Below are 21,641 nucleotides of genomic sequence, written 5' to 3'. Positions count from 1 at the left end.
ACATCCCAATCCGTTAACTATTTTTTGAGTTATTTTGCACACGGACAAACTAACGAACTAACTAACAAACAAACCAACGGTAACGAAAGCATAACCTCCTCCCTTGGCGGAGGTAATTAGAGAGAAAAGTCATAGAAAACACTGTCAGACCAGAAATGCATTTGTTTTACCTTCTGTCCATCCATATACCATCTTTACAGAGAAGTAAATTCTGCATAAAGTCAAAGTCCCATGATTTGTGTATATCACCTAAGTCATAGTTACATCTCACCTAGGACTCATTCCTTTTTCTTTTGTTTTTCACCCAGCATGAATCAAATTTTTCTTAGTCCACTTTTTTTCTTGTCTCCAGTTTTATAAGATTCAATTTCAGCAGAGTTAATTGTACATCAGATGCACTACCATACCATTCATAGGTATATTCGTCATGACCATTTTGGTTGCATGCTATTCCGTAGTTTATTTCCCTCAAAATATGCTTTTGAAAATGATATTTTTTTCTCCTCTGGCTTTTTGGTTCTCTTTCCTTTTACTCGCACTATTTTTCCTCCTGTTTATTGCTTGCTTAAAAACATTGTTACAACCCTCAAAGATTTCATTATCTATTAAAGCACAAGATATAAAGATGCTGTTGAGAATACTACACATGTACGGGCAGCAACTGTTATCTTATGTAGTTATGAAATGAATGAATACTTTACATGTTTTGTTTGAAATAGGTGTTTTGTTTTGCTTTTGGGTTTTTGGGGGATTTTTTTGTCACTGCTGTGAAGGACATATTTACAGTAACACCACTGCTCTGCTCTAACATCGGAAATGTCACACAGGTTTTCATTCTGACAATTTGCCACACTTGACGTATAAAGCTCATGACACATGCAACTTAAATCTATTGGGCTCTTAGGTCTTGAATAACCCCATATCTGTCACCTGACCTTTATGGGTATTTGCTCGCATTATGTAACAAGGGGGTGGCTAGCAGGCCATCTGATGTTTGGCGGGGCATTAGGCGTGATAAGGTCGTGTGACGATCGCCTCGCCTCGTTTGTCTGCCCCGTTACAAGCATCTCAACCAGTCTGTGGAGATCTTCATCAAAGCCAACAGGACATGGGCGACATGCCTGGGGGTGGGGTTGTGGGGTGGGTTTGGGGATTGGTGCAGAGTTTATACCACACGGTGCTCATCCTTGACCTCCCCATTTCAGGATATATTAACATCAACAGAAAAAGAAAGTAAATAGAGAAAGACAGGAATAAACAGCACTTGCTATCCTCTCTGATGAACCTGTCTGTATTCTGTGTGTATGCCCAACACAGAGTGGGTGAGGTCAAAAGATATCTCATTAAAAAAAATAAAGGGGGGGGGGGGGGGAATAGGACACCCGAAGGTGCCTTGATTTCATGGGTATTTTGTCTTGTTGAAATGCTGATGAAGGGAGGGGGCAATATCAGTTGTTTGGGACTAGTGCCTATTTTAAGACAAGTCTGGAGTAAAACTTCCCATATGTTCACTTAACTAATTGAGAAAATGTACAGATGATCACATTCCCGAAAACATTTCCTACACAAAAAGTTATGTTACAGATGTGTCACTCTTCAGAGCATGGCAGCATGGGAAAGTGTAGGACTCTTCAAACAGGCTTTGTGTTTTCCTGTACCAACTTCCAATTGAAAGTTTGAACGCTTCCCATTTGTTTGTCTGTTTTCAAGAAAAAAAAACCATCCTGCTTTGCCAAAATGGAACAGGAAATGACATGAACAAAAAAAGCGGTTCCAAATCTTTGAGGTTCAGCCACCACTTATCACTTCTAAAGCACAAATTGGACACAAATTGGGTTTTGTTCCCACCTATACAGGCACGGACCTTCTCTATTCTTCAACATCTTCTGAGGATTACAAGGTGTTCTCTACTCTCTGATCACACCGAGTGTCAAGATATTTATCTCTGCCACCAATCTTTCAAAGTGGTCTAACTCCACAATCAGCAATTAACAGGATGAATAGAAGCCTGTGAATGGGAATACTTGATGACATGAAATGTGTTCCAAAGTTGAAGAATGACCAGAGGGTCTCACAAAAATCTCAAAACAGTGGGTTTACTGGTACATGTGCCAAATGGTGATTAAAGAAAGAGGACTAAAATGAAAATGTTTGCGCACTTTATGAAAATAATTATTGACAAAGGACATTTACATTGCGCAGAACACTCTACTGCACATGTTCTTGTCATGAGAGGTATCAGCTAGCTTGACTTGTTTTCATCGATGGATGTCAAAATTTCTTGCATTCACAAATCTTTTTAATGTCATGAGAGGTACATATGTAATATCTGGAATATAGTGCAATCTGCAAACACAGAAGGTGAGTTTGTCACCAACACTAACACTAAATTCGGGTAGAAACAACATGGCAATCATATAAAATTGGAAGCATGTTTCTTAAAAGCTCTCCTAAAAGTTAACATCAACTAAAAATGACAGTATTCTCTGGGTTCTCCTGCTCAGTTCAGTGTAAGGTTTTCAGAATCCGCTTCAAATTGCCATTGAAATTTACAGAAAAATTACTTTGTCACTTACTTCATTTTGTATATTAATGGCTGCATGAAAAAGTCTCCACATTTTTCACTTTCATTAAGAAGTTAGAATACCATTACAGACACACACAGCATACTGTAATTTTACATTGATCTTAACTTTAAATTCTTTTAAAAATTCTTTGTGAAACATCCCCCTGGAGTTACATTTGGTTCATTGTCAGTGATAAGTACATTGAGTTCATTGTGAAGCTCACCATGAGTTATGTTGAGTTCGTTCTTGATGGCCAGCATCCAGACACGACCCCTGACACTGGGGGGAATCCCCTGCCACCACAGCTCTCTTGTCTTCTTCTGCTTCTTCCTGTATGTCAGAGACAGACAGACAGACAGACAGACAGAGAAGAGAAGAAGGAAAAGAGAAACAGACAGACAGAGACACAGAAAAATGCAGAAAGAGATTGAAAAACAGAGAGGGAGAGAGGGGAGAGCAAAGTATTAGTTGGTATTACACCATGAATGGACACCCAGCTACCACATTTCCCGCCATTCACGTGATGTCATTTACTACAGGAAGTAGGCAACATCTCATCACGTGGGAAGTTCACAGGAATATGAACCCGCATGCATTCCCTGCACATGGTCCACAGTCAGTGTAAAGCTTTGGAAAACCACAGAGGAAATATGTAGCGAAGACTTGATCCAGTTTCACAATAGCATGGCATGATGACTATTCTGTAAAAATGTGTGAAGGGAGGTTGTGGTATAAGAACACTGAGCACTTTGAAACCACAACATAACAATTGAATTTCCATCATGAATATCATTTAGAACTAGGAGTAGATTGTTGTGAGAAATTGTACACACAATACCTTGACCCTTTTCACACACACACACACACACTCACACACATATTGTACATACATACACATACACACACCAGATACAAACATACATCCATGTTGACAGTTCACAGCATACACTGCCTCTGGCAATTCCTTTGCAACTTTGCTCAGTTCGTACTGGTTTCCACAGCCAATGTCGTATTGAGAGCTGTGTAGTGAGCCAATGAGACAATGTCAAGACACCAGTCTCTCTGGGAAGAAAAGTATTGTGGTCACCCCAAACTTGTAATGAAAATTTTCACTGCGGCCTTTAACTCAATGTGGCTTCTCACAGGAGATAGAGATTACCCCCCGATGCTATTGTGACTACCAGTACCTCTATCCAAGTGACACAAAGATGGATTGGAATCCACCTAGAGACGACGAAATAGAGACGAGGGAAGAAACTAAAACCTTCCAAGGTTCATTCACATTCTCCAGGTACTACTTATTTCACCCTGATACTATGTTGTTTTGTATGAAAAAAAAGAAAATCAGGGAAATAGATGAGTGAAAATTTTGGAAAAAATCAGACACATGAACAAAGTTATGGATAATTAAGTTTACAGAGTAAGACAAATCGGCCACTATGTATGTTGTAGGTGTTCAGTAGCTCTCCATTTTGTTTTTATACAGGCAATTTCACAAATTTTCATTTTTCTCAAATATTTGGACACAGACATATAGAGCAACATAACATAAGAATGGACTTTCCCCCTTCAAGTTTTGACCAACTCTCTCTCTCTTTCTAATTGCTGTCTCTAAAAGTGGGCATTACAGCAGTGGCATATTGCATGACTTCATCGCCATAAACCGTTGTCCCTTCTTTTTTCCTTTCTGTTAGTCTATCTTTGATGCAGATATATCATGCTAGGCAGCAAAAGTGGCACTGTTCAAGGTGAAGGTTACAGTCCAGATCCAGGTTAGCATTTCAAAATATCATCAAGAGCTTGGAGTCAAAATAGGTCAGACAAATTAATACATGTGAGCTAAAGGAGATCAAACAGAGTGATCATAACAGCAAACAGCAGCATTCTACACAGGTTTGCCATGTGAAACTTCCATGTACATCAACAGAGGTAAAAAGTTCATCTTTTTTCACACAACTGTCTCACTCCTTCAGGCATTATGCAATTGTGCATCGCTCTACTGATTATTTCACTCCCCATGTTTTTACATTGTATCCAAACTTGTCTTTATTTTCCTCTTCGATCTCTCCCGCTGTTTTGCACTTGTCCATTACAGCATGACATCCAGATATTTGTATTTCATTTGCGTATTTGTATTATAGTTGAAAACTCTAAATTCTAATGACACAACATCGTGACTCAAAAAAAATTAACCCATCATCCACAACTGATCCACCCCACAAAAACAAACAAATTTTTAAAAAATGCATAAATTTTCTCTTCTCAAAGCTTGTAGCCCATAGTCTATCTCATCAATACTAATTGGTATAAGAATGAGGGCAGCCATTAAATCCTTGTCTATGGGCAGATATACATGGCCTTTCAAATTCATATTTAATCCAAGCTGCGGTGGATGAACTCCTCTGATAATCTGATTATTATTTGGACAACTCTGCAATCTAAAAAAAAAATACTTATCTTATTCCTGGTATGTACACAAAAAATCCACAAAAGCTATAAAATGTATATTGCATCCAAACTTCCCATCCATTTCATGATGGATGTCCCTCACTGAATAACATTTGAACTAGAATTATCACTGAAGGTGATTAATACCCCCGACCCTAGTGTCGCTTTATAGTACATGTATGTGATGTCATGAGGGCAACGACGTTAATACCAAGTTTGTGCACTTGTCGAATTGGAAACATAATAATTTTAGTTTACTGTACAATTACAGAGTTGACACTGAGTTCCACAATTTCACCTTCATAGATTAAATGGTTCAATTTGATACAAAAATGAGTGGTTACCATGGCAACACATTTTTCTTATACTAACACATTGGTGTCTTGCATAACTACACCTCCCGATTGTCATACATACTAAATTTGACCTTAATTGCTTGAATGATGTGGAAGTTATTCAATCCACAAGGTTTTGGTAAAATTATGGTTACCATGGCAACGCTTTGTCCGACAAACACAAAAATTATGTGTTGCACATCTATGCCTCAAGGTCATAATGCCTACCAAATTTGATTTCAATTGCTTCAAAACTGTGGAAGTTGTTCACTCCACAAGATTTTGAAGAAAACATGCGGTTACCATGGCAACGCTTTGTCAAGTACAAACACAAAGAGTGTCTTGCATAACTACACCTATAGATCGTCATAGATACCAATTTTGAAATTGATTGCTTACATACCATTTTTGGCACTATACTAAATTTTGGTAAAATTATGGTTACCATGGCAATACATTGTCCGACAAACACAAAAAACATGTCTTGCACATCTATACCTCAATATCATCATTAACCCTAAGTTTCATTTAAATTGCTTCAAAACTGTAGGAGGAGTTTGCGACGCAAGATTTTGCAACAGACCGACCGCCCGCCCGCCCGCCCGCCCGCCCGCCCACCCGCCTGCCCGACCGGCCAACCAACATCGCGGTGATTCCTATATACCCCCTTCATACTATGTGTGGCGGGGGTATAAAAATCTCAAATCTTCAAAAAGTCAGCTGATGATGCAAACACACAAACAATAAGAAAACATGCCCCCTGATTGACCAAAGTATTCTACCTGTGACTGAGAAGAAGTGAAGGGTATAAAAACATGTTATCTGGTATGAAACAAAATTCCATCCTAGTGCCAATCAGATGGAAAAGAACTATCACATGCCAGGAAAATATTGATCTAGAATACTGTAAAAGTGGAAATTTTCATGGTGTGGACATTTTGACCAGAAACTACTACAAAAATAAAAGCATGCAAATATTTTTGCTTGTTATAAGCAACAATATTCATTGTTTTGATTATGCCAAATGAAAAAGACATCTTACCCAGCCAAACACACACAAAAAAAAATTATTCATGTGAAAATGTCCACTTTTATAAAATCCCCTATTTTCACAGGAATATGATGTGCCGTGCATAAATGCCTGTGAGCTTTGTGCATGTGCACATTTGCCACAGTTCACGGAAGGAAGTCCACGTCGCATGGGCAGAGAACTTGGCGGAAATCATGTTGTCAATACACAGGAAAAACACAACCTGTCCTTTGGTTTTATTGTTTCAGTGTGCCTTCTTTCTTACAGGAGAATGAAACCTAAATATGTATATATATATATATGTGAACTAATACAGCAATATTAGGAGGAACTAGAATTATCACTGAAGGTGATTAATACCCCGCCCCTTGTGTTGCTTTATAGTACTGTAAAAGTGGATATTTTCGCGCGACTAATTTTTCGCGCTTTGCCGGGTTAGAAGAGCTTTGCGTGTTTTTAATTCCGCGGAACCAAGACATCATGCACAGGAACATATGGCAAGCAAAAATATTCGCGAGCTTTTATTTTCGCGAAATACGCGAAAATTTCAACACCGCGAAAATTTCCACCTTTACAGTATGTGATGTCATGAGGGCAATGATGTTAATTCCAAGTTTGTGCATTTGTCAAATTGGAAACAGAATGATTTTAGTTTAATACTGTACAATTACAGAGTTGACACCGAGTATAAAACTTACAGCAAATGGAAACATGCTTTCCCCCAGCATCACTACACTTAAAGACCATCATACACACCAAATTTGACCTTCATAGCTTGAATGGTTTATTTTGATTAAAAAAAATGAGTGGTTACCATGGCAACACATTTTCCTTAAACTAACACATTGGTGTCTTGCAAAACTACACTTCTAGATCATGATACATACTGAATTTGACTTTAATTGCTTGAATGATGGAAAAGTTATTTGATCTGCAAGATTTTGGTAAAATTGTGGTTACCATGGCAACGGTTTGTGTGACAAACACAAAAATTATGTATTCCACATCTATACCTCGGGGCCATAATGCCTACCAAATTTGGTTTCAATTGCTTGAAAACTGTGGAAGAAGTTCACTCCACAGGATTAAAAAAAAAATGTGGTTACCATGGCAACGCATTGTCCGTAACAAATACAAAGGTCATTTCGCAAAACTACACTTAAAAAGCATCACACACACCAAATTTCACCTTCATAGATTAAATGGTTCAATTTGATACAAAAATGAGTGGTTACCATGGCAACACATTTTTCTTATATTAACACATTGGTGTCTTGCATAACTACACCTCCCGATCATCAAACATACTAAATTTGACCTTAATTGCTTGAATGATGTGGAAGTTATTCAATCCACATGGTTTTGGTAAAATTATGGTTACCATGGCAACGCTTTGTCCGACAAACACAAAAATTATGTGTTGCACATCTATGCCTCAAGGCCATAATGCCTACCAAAGTTGATTTCAATTGCGTAAAAACTGTGGAAGTTGTTCACCACAAGATTTCGAAGAAAACATGCGGTTACCATGGCAACACTTTGTCAAGTACAAACACAAAGAGTGTCTTGCATAACTACACCTATAGATCATCATAGATACCAATTTTGAAATTGATTGCTTAAATACTATGGAAGTTATTCAATCCACAAGGTTTTTTTAAAATTATGGTTACCATGGCAATGCATTGTCCAACAAACACAAAAAACACGTCTTGCACATCTATACCTCAATATCATCATTTACCCTTAACATAAAGTTTCATTTAAATTGCTTCAAAACTGTAGGAGGAGTTCGCGACGCAAGATTTTGCAACAGACCGCCCGACCGCCCGCCCGACCGACCGCCCGACCGCCCGCCCGACCGCCCACCCGCCCGACCAACATCGCGGTGATTCCTATATACCCCCTTCACACTATGTGTGGCGGGGGTATAACAATAATAGAAAGAACACACCAGCAAACTTTTGAGGAAAATCACACGATTTGATAAAAAGTTATGATTTCCAAAGTCTTGGTACGGCAATCTCTCAATGAGAAGACTACAATACCTTGTGACAACATGTATGGACAATGATATAAAAAATATATACAGAAAATTAAACATACTTTCACTTTTCCAGCAAAATGAAATGTGCATGACCATTCATTGCTATGTCAAAAATTTGTTAGAAACATATTGCATAAAGAAGAACATGTGATGCTGTGGCAAGTAAGTGAAGGTAGTCATAGCAAGGAATGGTAAGGCACATAATTGTGTGTATTGTTCAACTCAAGTGTAACAAAAGGATGATATCACAGCTGGAATATGAATAAAGTTGACAAGATGAACTGGAAGATTTTTTTTTTTCTTTAAAGGTGGTGCTCAAAGGGATGGAATAGAATTGGTTGGGATGAGGATTCAGCTTTGAATGTCGAGAGATACTTTAATAGAAACTACTGCATGAAATGGCAAAGAGCATTCAGTTCTAAGATCATAGTTTGTTTGGTGGAAATCAGTTTTGAAATGGCAAAGATATCAAGAAACAAAATAAAACAAAGCAATCCCAATTAAAGGTAGGTCTGAACTCTTATTAGGATTGCTTTGTTTAGGATTTCCCAGCCATTTCAAATTGAATTTTCATAAGATAAACTTTGAATTCCTCTCTGAATTATATGCTCTTTCATAAGAGGTTTCTCATTATCTTAAAAAAAAAAAAAAAAAGCTGGAAAGTAACATAAAGCCCCCATCTCAACCACAACTATACCATTCCTTCAACAGGTAAAAAAAAAAAAAAGAATAAAATGAATAAAACATGAATAAATAAAATGTTTAAGAATTTATGATGCATATTGTTGGTTATGTACAGACCAAAAGGCCTCAATAAATGTCAACATACATTTGGATTGCAGGGACCCTTTAAGAGACACACCTCGGTAGGCATCGGGAGGGCACACACATATATGATACATGCTTCAATTACAAGTTATGCCCTATAGCCTACTTAGGGGATTTCCCTATTGATCAACATGGGGGTTCCCTGTTAAGGGCCCAAATAAATTCAATATGAGAGCAATCTTCCTCTGTAACACTGCCAAATAATTACCACTGTTGGATTAATTGGTCAATATCTTATTGCATGGTATGCTGAATATTTAATATGCATGAAAGCAGGTTGCATTTTGTACATTATTACACTGTCAAAGTATGATGCTAAATCATGCTCTTCTAGGTTGAAACAAATAAATAAAATGACTACAATGACCATGTGTAGTACCTACCTACAACTTTAATATAGTGGCCAAGCATTGTTTTCTTTACTGTTTAATGGTACTACATAATGGTCTTAAAAGTAACATCTTTGAAGACCCACTGTAGAAATATCAAGCACTGAGTCCGACACGTTGTCGTGTGTGATTGCATGTGTCATACAGATAAAGTTTCAACTTGTCTACAGTTGTCCTTAGCTAACTCAGAGAACATTCCATGTTCACTGTTATGAAATCAAATCATGACCCAAGTATAGGCTAATGATTATCAGGACTTTAAATAGCATCCATCTCCTTTATAATGCTTGCTATATTTATGTGGTAAGGTTAAACCATCGAGCTAGACTCATACGAGCCCCATTATACACAGTTCATTGACAGAAATATTCATTCAAAGGAAAGCTGGCAGAGTTTTGATTGCAACACTTCCCTGTTTAACAGAAAAAAGAAAAGAAAATGCATTTGAACTGAAAACAACAAAAGTCGTTGAAGCCAGGGAGGTGATCTCACCTCCCTGCTGAAGCTCATACAGTGCCAGCAAGGATCTGAGTACTAAGGATATACATTACATGCTAAATTGTTTTCAGATAAATGATGTACATATAGAAACAAGATCATCAATATTGTAAAACAGTATCTTTTTATTTTTATTATTGACAAGTGTTAATTGTATGCATGATTGAAACAGAAGTAGGCCTACTTCTGTCATGTATTAATCTGTTGAGGACGGACTGATTTTACTACAATACACATTTCCCATAGACACCTGCCCGAGTATACTCTGGACTCGTCCTCAGTGGGTTAAAGCATGTAGAAAGGAAGAAAGTTTTACAAGAATCTTTGTTTTTTTCCATCTGGAGGGTTTCCAAATGTTTATTAAGGCTTTAATAGACTCACTTCACCATTTATTATGGTCTACGTGTGTCCTTGGGAAAAAAAAACAACAACCCACACATAGCATTGATGTGAGTCATCACTTATATCACTTGATGCACAGAATTCCATCAGACATGATCTCCAGCTATCTCTGCAACAGACCCTTAGCTCACCAATGACGAGTAATGCCATAAAATCCCCTCCAAGAAGACTGGTAGGGATTTGGCTCCCGCCCTGCAAGAGATATCACAGCAGTCTGAGCAATCAACATGACAAATACACCGCAATCACAGCTAATTCCATGCAAGTTTCTCACCCCTGTGATCACCTTGAGAATTTCAACAAATTTGACATGTGTCTATCATGATCTCTTTTCTCTCTCCCCAAATTATTTTGATCTTTTCAATTCAATCCTATTTTGTGTACATAATTATATTTTCCTGAAAGCGATTTAATGCAACTGCTTCAAATCACTGCATTAAGTGCTTTAGAAAAGTCCTGCTTCAACATAATCATTACAATCATCACTTGTATCTTCATCACTATTACTATGACTGCTTTCATCATTATTGCTATCAACAACTTCATCATCATTACCTGTTGCCAAGTTGTGGGATTAGGTCAGGGGCCTGTCTTATAAAGACTTGTGATAGAAATCAATCACAAGTTTTGTGTGTGCTGCAATGCAAGTTGCGATTGATTTGGGGACTTGTGATTGATTTGAAGGCTTTATAAGACGGGGCCCAGGGCTATTTAGAACTGCATCAATTCAACTCGAGTAAGGCTAAAGGTAAAAATATAACAGGAACTAACTAGATGATTTACAAAAGGGCATAACGGAAACATAAAGCAAAATCCAAGGGTAGGCATGAGTCATACATATTCTGAGGAACAGTGAAGTCAAACGTTGATATCACATGACATCACAATCAGTTGGGCAAGTAAGAGATGCTTCATGTGTACCAATCATGTAAATGTCGGCTAGGGGAATGCCATAGGTGTTCTGTCTTAGAAGAGCTCTTACCAGGAAGAATGAATAACATCAAGGAACAAACAAAACAAACAAAAACACGCAACATGTAAAGCATGAAATCAATTTGATAAACAAATCCAAACGGACCACACGTCAGAAAGAGAGCTTCTCACATAAACAGAACTCTGAGAATTTCATTTCGCATTGGCATGGAGACCAGTATGGCTCTGCAAAAAAATTGGTGCATTCATAGAATTTATAGAATTCCAGTTCGAATTTGACTCAAGCACAGAGAGTGTGGTCAAACAAATTAATGTCATCAGTAAGATAAACTCTCCCTCAAACTTAGATGAAACAAAAAATGGTATGGATTTCTTAATGTTTTATGCATGTTTATGAAAGCAGATATATCTCATAATCACACAGGAGCATTCAGCTGCGACAATGATTTTATCATAATTGTTTTAAGTGCCCATAACTGGCATGCAAACAAATCTCCACTAAATTTCCTTTTCTGAATAGATTTATTCAAAATTCATAAAAAACCAAATATGTCACATAAAAAAGATATATTAAAACATAATAATAATGATTTAATCATGACTTTAAGGCACATTTTATTCACAGAGAAAGGAGAGGAATAGTCATCTTATTTTCAAACCTATGGAAAGTTGTGAGGCAATGACATCCTCATGTAGGTCACCTATTGTATCACTGTATTGCATAATCACGTGAAAATGCAATACAATTCACACTTTTGTCCAATCATTGGATCAGGACTTCTGATGAAACCATGACTGTTCATTCCGCTTGATTAAAACCCAATTTACAGTCAACTTGAGCATGGTGTGGGCTTGCTTTTTAAAAGAGAGCAAGTTGTTGTGTGCTGTACAAAGATTCTCATCCAATGATAAAATCTTTAGTGCCTCATCGCAGTGCAGCATTCTATCCATGTTCAACATTTCTGGAGCAAGTTTACTGACTCAACAGTTCTTTAAAAGGATATTTAACCTTGACCTTTGACCACTAAAAAAATCTACTCCTAGTACTCTCTAATTGTAAGTGGACATTAAATGATGTGAGAAAATTGCATTGCATATTTACATTTTAGTGCATCTAGTTTAGACTACAATGCTTTAATCATACCTTTAACCACTAAATTTAATCACATTTATTTCCCTCCATCTGATATAAAATGTGGAAATTTGATCACATTCCTCGAGGCATTGTGCCAACAACAACAACAAAAACCCAATGGATACATTGATATTTACGTGGGAACTAGGAAATAGGTATACATTGTACACAGGTAAGCAGCACTGTAGTCAAACTATATTGCTTTGCAATAAGCTAAAAAAAAAAAGAAGAAGAAAGAGGGACCAATTTCACATTCTTTAACTCTTTTGTCTGATGGTTCATTGTTACTAGTTTCTTTTTCAGTTGCCAAATGCACGTTGACCATAAACACTGTTCAAAAAAAAAAAAAGAAAGAAAAGAAAGAAAAATACCCTCTTTTGTCACTTTTAACAATAAACTTTCAAGCTGTATTTGCACTGTAGATTTCACATTCTTCTAGAAATTAAGTTTCTTAGAGAATAATGTTCCTTTTAAACAATTGCCTGCATCCAATCTTTGATTGAAAAACTGCATGGAACTTGAGAAAAATTAGAGGTTTCAGGTACAGAATATATACAAGGATGAGGAAACACTACTGTCTGTGCAGTGAAAATGAAGTGTAGTGATCTCAAAGATTACATCTTCCTTAAAGAAAATCTATCGCATCATTTGCACTGCAATTATTGCAAGAAATTCCAGCGAAGCAAATTGAAAGAAAAAAAGAAAGAAACATTCCTCTTCAGAAATGGAAATTTCTGGCTTGAAATTTTGCTAGAACATTCTTGAAAAATTTCAATCAGCACAAACTACCTCCTTCAAAAAGCATTTCCTTAAAGGGAAGATAAACCCCAAGAGCAATGTGGATTGAGTGAAAGCAGCAACATTAGTAGAACACATCAGTGAAAGTTTGAAGAAAATCGGACAATCGATGCAAAAGTTATGCATTTTTAAAGTTTTGGTGTTGGAACCGCTGGATGAGGAGACTACTAGAGGTTATGATGTATGAGTGGACAACAATACCAAGAAAATATAAAGAAAATACTACAAAAATCCATTTTTCATGAAAATTACAAATTCCATCAACTTGATATTGACATATGTTAAGGGTAACAATTATTCCCCCTGCTTTCTGAAAGCGGTTGGTCCATTGCTCTTTCATAATTCTAGAAAAGCGAATTTTTGTTGAATTTCCTTTATATTTTCTTTGTATTGTTGTCCACTCATACGTCATATCCTCTAGTAGTCTCCTCATCCAGCGGTTCCAACACCAAAATTTTAAAAATTCATAACTTTTGCATCGATTGTCCGATTTTCCTCAAACTTTCACTGATGTGTTCTACTAATGTTGCTGCTTTCACTCAATCCACATTGCTCTTTGGGTTTACCTTCCCTTTAAGAGTTAATTTTCCAGATGACTAGTAGAAAAAAGAGGTTCATATCCACTGTATAATCAATCAAATCTATTATTCAAAAATTAATTATGACTGTTTCTCTCAAGTGAAATTTATCACCAAAATGACAATGGTATTTTGAAAGTGTTCAAACCTGTTACCCAGAGTAGTTACACCACAGAACGGTACGGTTTGTCTTTTTCTAGAGCATGACTTTAAAAGAATGGTATAGTTTTGGTTAAGGTGGGGATTCAGGTTTCCAGCTTTTCTGTGAGATATTAAAGAAACTTCTTATGAAGTACAAAAATCATACAATTCTAAGAGGAATTCAAAGTTTTATTTGATGAAAATTGGTTTCGAAATGGCTGAGATATTAAAAACTAAAGGTCCTAATAAAAGGTGGGACCCACCTTTTATTATGCCACTATGATTTACTTTGTTCTTGGATTTATCTCAGTCATTTCGAAACCAAATGTCACCAAATAAACTTTGAATTCCTGTTAGAATTGTATGCTCTTTATCATATCGTATATGGTTTCTAAGGATCTGCCAAAAGGTTAAAATCTGAATTCCCCATCTCAACCAAAACCAAACCATCCCATTCAGAGGTTTTTTTTTTTCTTCTCTCTTTTACTGGTGCATAGCTTTAAGAGGTTTTAATTTTTTTCTTCTTCTTCTTTCTGTGACTCATCGCCTTGAAAAGCATTTTGAACAATTATTCCCAATTTCCAAAGTTTATCACAATGCCTGGTGGGTGTATTGACCTTTGCTCACTGCTTTTATGCCCAGTCGTTTAGATGACTGAATTCCGTCATATGCATTGTTCACCCGTGCACTGAAGTGTGCACATCAATTCTTATTTGTCAAATATTTTTATGCAATTGGCAATTATGTAGAACCGCTCCTATCAACAACAACAACAAAACGCACAAGCAAACAAACTGTGCTTTAAATATAAGAATTGCTATCAACTTGAACTGATGCCACAGTTCGCTATTTATCTGTGCTTTAATGCATGTATTAGAACTGTAGGAAGAATTGAACCCAAGTGGCAAGTATTTATGGTAGGACCCAGGTGTAACATTGCACAGTAGCCTCTGATATTGAGCTATTGACATGGCAACCATATAAAAAAGAAAATCCGAGTGCAGATTCATTCAAACAATCCAAATAAGCTAAAAATTTCGCAAGTTAATAAATATAGATACAACGAAAATAAATATAGGCCTAATAGTTTGCAATTCTGAATATGCACAAACCAATGCATCTATAATTCAAGAATGAGTAATGAGTAGGTCCTACAATGTAAATTATGTATCTCGGGGATGTTAATATGCAGTTGTACAGCAACACAATGCATGTCTTATCTATTGATCAAGTTACACCACAATAGCACCGGTTGGTCATTACATTGCAGAGGCCGAAGAACACATGAGGTTGGCCGTTAACTCGCAGGGGCCACTCACATATGCAAGGTATCACCTTTAAAAGGTCACAAATGAAGAAATTTTGCTCACAAATTACCAATGTAAACAAACACACAAAAAGCATGTAACAACAACAACAACGAAAAAAAACCTTTTGCTTATGGGGATGTCTGGCGATTTTACATTCTTTGCGAGTAAGACACTAAAGAGGCTTTGAAGCATGAATTGGCTAAGATGATATACAAATAGTGAATGGTCACGAGTGCAATGGTACAAGATTTCGCACGAGGTGAAAGATAGAGGCGCTCTATTCAACGAGGCGAAGCCGAGTTGAATAGTGCGCCTCATCTTTCACCGAGTGCGAAATCTGGTTCCATTGCACGAGTAAAGACCATACACTATTTGTTTTATACAACACCTCGAACGTCAACAGATTTGGTACTCACAGATTCTTGAATTTAGCACAGAAAGGCAACCATTTTCCGTGAAAGACGAATGAGTAGCCTCACGGTCGCAGTCACTGTATAACACTACATGTGTACGTACGTACTCCTTACGTACATGCGAAACGAAGTTGTTTACAAAAATGAGTGACAAAAGTACGCGCTTGTAAGCGCGCTTATAAGCGCGCTTGTAATTGTTGAGTGAACGCGGCACATGTTTGTTTATTGTGACATCAGAGCGCGTGCAATAGAACATTTTGGTCGAACCAAAATTGCACGGCTGAGACAGCCAGAGCGTGCAATAGAACGTTTCCCTAAATGTCACGTGATGGGCAATCGACCAATCGGATAGCTACATTCTAAATAGGTGTTGTATAACATGACATAATTCCTGTCGACTAGCAGGATTTCTAACTTCAGGCACGTGCATCAAGGCACGGATTTGTTTACCTGTCCTGCGCATGAATTCTAACCGGCTGCACATCTGCACAGCCTGGCTGCAAGTGCACACAATGATTCATTACCTCGTACAGGTGCAGTGCATGCCCAATGAACAAGGAGATCTCGAGGCAATAATAGAACTGATTTGTGTAATATCAGTGATTGAGACTGGCTCCAGGTGAGAGAAAAGTATGTTATGAAGCAGCCAACGCAAAGAGCATGTTGCACCATTAAAATTTTGACAGTCATCAGAGCATTATGGCAAAAGATTAGCGTTATTATATGGGTTTACAGTATTATAGAGTGAGACTTTTCTCTCATCTAATACCCCTTTCATAAACTCAATAATGCGGATAATATCCGCAACATTTGGTCGTAAAATCGGAGCGGGGATAGAATAATGCGCATTATTTCGACCCTTCTATTATCCGCATAATAGTAGCATCGGGACCAGATTTTGAGTTTATGAACGCAAACCCAAATAATGCGGATAATTGCCGGGGTGCGGTCAAACGTCACCTGTCTTTCCCGCAGGAGGGACGTGTGCAGTCACCATGACGATTATCCGCCTTTTTCAGGACGGGCGCTCGTAAAAATAATGCGGATTATTTTCAGAGTTTGTGAACGCATTTTTTATTGAATTGTCCGCATTATTCTTATGCGGATAATAGGAGGATGAGTTTATGAAAGGGGTATTAGGGTGATATTTCAACCAGTGTCAAATCTATGAAGATCACTTATATATGAATGAGTGAAACTGAAGCATGAGAGCTCATTTAGAATTCAATGAATGAGGGTTAATGATCACCTAATGGCCATTTCAATGTTGGTAAGGCAATTTATAAGGACTTTATGGCTGTTTCAAAACAACTGCCACAGATGAATGACTGCAATGTCTTGGGGGTAAAACTTCCCACAGGGTTTGTCAAAAGCTTGTCCTTAAAAAAAAAAAAAAAAAACAAATCTTATTAAAAAAAGAAGAAGAAGATATTTAGACAAATGTAACACAAAGTGTCTTTTTTTCTCTAATTGATATACCTCATTTTTACATAATTCATATTACCTTGATCTATATAACCACTGGCAAGGCTACAGGGAATTTTTACAACAATCCTGTAATGCCCTATCCCCTTTCTTTCTCTCTGTCAATCTCTCTGTATGTCTACCACAAAAGTTGCTATTTTTACATAATCATAGAAATTTGCAAATGATGAGGTCAAATACATTAATTTTTTGCAAGATTTCATTTTTTGCGATTTGATACCAAGGATGTCATAAGTGCACAAAGATGCTAGTACAAGTCCAGTGTAAGACAATATTTTTGCCAGTTGTTATAGTCGCCACCCAATAGTGATATACACAATTTGCACAAATTTCAACCTCATGAAAATAACAAGTAATACAGTACTTATCTGTCTATTATTTATCTATGTTTCCATTTTCCCTCTCTACCCCTCTCTCTCTGTCTGTCCCTCCATCTTTCTGTCTGTCTGTTTGTCTGTCTCATGCTGGTTTGAATTTTTCAGACATGTCTCATGCCAATCAATTTGGTGGAAATAGCCACCGACCAACACACCTCGTCAAGACCCCGTATAATTAGATTTCTGGGGATCTCAAAGGTACAGTGGGTATCTGTGCCCATAAAGCACACGACACACCATACCTTTGGAGACGCAGTACACATATTCCTATGCCGAAACCTAAGGGTATGACCGTTGAGTACATATTGGGTAACATAACACATGGAAAAAGGGGCGGAAAGGAGAGGGGGAGGAGCGGAATAAGGATAGGGGAGGGGTAGGTACGATAGACAGGTACAATCAAATCATACCTTTTACACGCAGACCAGAAGCCCACATCATGAAGGTCAGTGTTTACTCTGAAACCAGAAATATTCCCGACATGAAACATTCCCAATTTGCCACGAGCGTTCAATGCATTGTGTGTAAATGAGAACTGTTTCTACTGTACTTCACTTTCGTGAATCTTTCCTCCTCACAAAATTCATGAGTTTCATGCATGCAAAACTTCTGGTTTTACAGTATACTGGTTCTCTGTTTAAGATATGCTGTAGTCACTTCACCTCATCAGCTAATGTAGAACACATGCATATTACTGTACGAGCTGAAATTTTCGCGGTGGTTTTATTTTCGCGAATTTCGCGAATCGCCTTTGAACCGCGAAAATAACAACACGCGAAAATAACAACGTGCAAATAGTTACGTTCAGTTAGACCGTTGCAACCGCGAAATTAACAACACGCGCAAATGTCCTCCAAGTAGCAATTCGCGAAAATATTTGTACGCGAAAATTTCAGCTCGTACAGTATGTAGTCAAGTTGCTTTCAAAAGTTTTTCAATTTTGTTCAATTTTTAGGTGATCCGAGTATCCTCTCGGATCACCTTCTGTATCTGTACTGATTCTCTGTTCTTCTTTTTATTTTCCTTTATTTCTAACCAAAATTTGTGCAGCGGTTAGCTCAGAAAGTCCATTGCCTTTCAATGTCAAACTTATACCATATATGTATCATGTCCCAAAGACGGCAGATCAAGTAAAATCATAGTGATCAGTCGACCGTGACGTCACTATGACGTCATTATATGAAAACACATTTTCATTCATATCTCATTAATAGAATGGAATTTTGCAATGAAATTTACGTCACATATAATTCAACTTATGCGCATTCTACTCATGTTCTCAAAATTCATATTTTCTCTTAAAACATGCGCGTACGCGCGCGTTGAAATATTTGTATGCTCAAATCGAGCTCAAATTTTTTTGCACACGTTTCAGACCATTTGGAGCATTTTTTGAAAAATTGAAAAAATTGGACGGACACGTACGCGCGCGCACATATTCGCACACACAGCTCATATGCAATGGAAATTTCCCGGTTTTTTACATTTATCTGATGACTGAAATGTCAAGAAATATTTCTACCAAGTTTCAAGTCAATCCGACTTAATATGACGTCATACGGGCCCGTCAAAGTTGAAATTCCGCGCGCGCGTCAATGGCGATATACAGTGCAACGATGCCAAAAAAACGCCAATTTTAAATCCGATTTTACTCGTCAGGATGCACGGTGACCCCCCATTTTCTTTACATATTCTGAAAGCTGATGAGTTGAATATGTTATTTCATGGGTTGGCGATGCTGGAAAAATGATTAAAAGATATCAAATATCTTAATAAAGTAAAAAAAGTAAATTTTCAAAATGACGTCATCAAATTTCAAGTTCACTCAAGCGTATCTCACTTATCCTTTGCCAATTTACACCCAGATTTCAGTATGTTGTAGCTTATTATATGATCTTTCATTAATATAATTACAACATTTTGATTGGCTGACGGCATCACCTCGTAAAAATGGATTGAAAGTAATATTGCCAAATTTGACCAGTTTACGTGTTATCTCTATGGGAGAGCAGTTTTTCTGGCAGTGAAAATTGACATGACTCTCTTTTTCGAGCACTAGCTCACTTATGCTTCGGTGAATTTCTCCCAGATTTTAGTATGTTGTAGCTGAGACTTTGGGCTATCGTAAGTGTGCCCTCCATTTTTTCATACGATGTCGGCATCACGTCGAAAAACTTGGTTGAAAATGGCACGAGGCTTCGATGCAGCGTCATTTTGCTTAATACACAGGGCCTATGGAGAATGAAATAGGTCATTGCGTAGCGCATCCGACTCGTAATCCTAAGGTCCCTGGTTCGAGGCTCACCCCTGCCAATATTTTTTTAAATTTTTTTAACACTTTTTTTCTTCTTTTTCTTTAGTTAATCTTAATCTCCCTTTCCTTACTTTATCTTTTTCTGATTTTTTTATGCTTCTCCTTCAAATTTCTATAAAATAACAATTTTTTCTTTATTTTTCTTTCTTTCTACTTTCTGTGCAATAGATGAACAACAACAGTGGCTATCAATCCCATATTTTGCACATGTTTAGTACATGTCACGTACATTATTTCATAAAATAACAACTACTTGATCGGACACCATCTTGGGTATGTAAATTAGGGTCAAAGGTCATAAATGTTTCATCCAGTATCTTGGTGAATACATGTCCTATCTTTCCCATATTTTGCACACGCAAAGACCATGTTACAAGAATCATTTCATAAAATAATCACTTTTTGCTTAGACGCCATTTTGGGTGTGCAAAGTGAGGTCAAAGGTCAAATATACTTCATTCTGTATTTCCGTTAGTGTATACGGAATTTGGTACCAAAGATGGCAGGTCTCACTCCCTTTTCTAAATGAGAATCCAAATATCACACGGCCAATGTCTCTAAACAAGGATGAAACCTTATGGTCATGCCTATTGTGATCAGGACTCGAATCATTGATTTAAAAAAAATCGGATCACCTAATTTGTCAGTCTTGACAAATTCCGGGTCTAGTTTTTTTTTTTTGGCTGTATTTCTTTATGCCTCCAATGTTAAGTGCACCAAAGAATCATGTTGAAAGGTTGTGCTATACAAAATTTCATGATCATTTTGTTTCTCTTCCCAAAGGGATCTCTTTCGTTCATAATTCTATGTAAGATGGACATAATGCAAGCCAGTACAGTCACATGTAAGTTCCACATACAAGAATGGAGAAGAAGGCTTATTTCCAAGTCTTATCTTCTAATGGCTTCTAATCCTTCTTCATCTTGATGTTTCACCGCTCTTATCCTCTTGTAATTTCAGAGCCACTGCAGTGCAATTTCTGAGCATATGCATGAAGTTTTTCCATCTCTCTCCCCCCCCCCCCCACCTTCTTATCCTGAGGGAAACAGTACAAGTGCAGTCATATCTTAGTATAGTGAGAAATCCTACTGTAGCATGCTTGTCAAAGCCAAATACAGCAGTGTGCTAACTCCAACATGCTGACTTGTCTGCACAAGGACTGATCAAAGGCAGTAGGCACCTACATATGTATGTGTCTATGGCACCTAAGTGGAAAGCTATTGTTATGTATAGGTTTGATTACTAGAGGAAAACACTCAATTACGCAAGGTACTGCCCATTTCATGATCATTTAAAAAGAGATATTAGATGTATGGAAAACACACTAGCGTGAAAATCAAAAAGGGCAATAAACTCACATTTGAAGGGTTACTGCACTCTTGATGTCAGTATTGTTACTTAGCTATTGTACTCTCATAAACTGAGATTCTTTTTCTGGAATTCAACTTAACAAAAGAATAAGAGCAAATTTGAAGGACATTTACTATATTTACTATATTTCAAACTATACATATAATGAAGGCCAAAGCTCAAGAGCATTCTGTGTCCCAGTACACAAAAGAAAACAAAGTATTTTCTTTAATGTACCTGAAATTTAGCAAGGTCTTTATAAA

The 21,641-nt window shown here is 37.2% G+C and overlaps 1 protein-coding gene across 1 annotated transcript in view; it reads right to left on the bottom strand.

Moving 5' to 3' along the window:
• The window catches only part of LOC140241501 (TBC1 domain family member 14-like), a 71,801-nt gene that overhangs the window by 10,262 nt on the left and 39,898 nt on the right, over positions 1-21,641 (bottom strand). Inside the window, exons 5-6 of the mRNA XM_072321230.1 lie at positions 3,399-3,405; positions 2,791-2,890 (exon numbers count right to left, since the gene is read on the bottom strand). Coding sequence (XP_072177331.1) covers positions 2,791-2,890; positions 3,399-3,405 — 107 coding nt within the window. The remainder of the gene's footprint in view (positions 1-2,790; positions 2,891-3,398; positions 3,406-21,641) is intronic.

This window comes from Diadema setosum, chromosome 18 (assembly GCF_964275005.1).
Source record: "Diadema setosum chromosome 18, eeDiaSeto1, whole genome shotgun sequence".
Taxonomy (NCBI): Eukaryota; Metazoa; Echinodermata; class Echinoidea; order Diadematoida; family Diadematidae; genus Diadema; species Diadema setosum.
The sequence above is the reverse complement of the archived record's forward strand: the minus strand, read 5'-3'. Positions and strand labels throughout refer to the sequence as shown.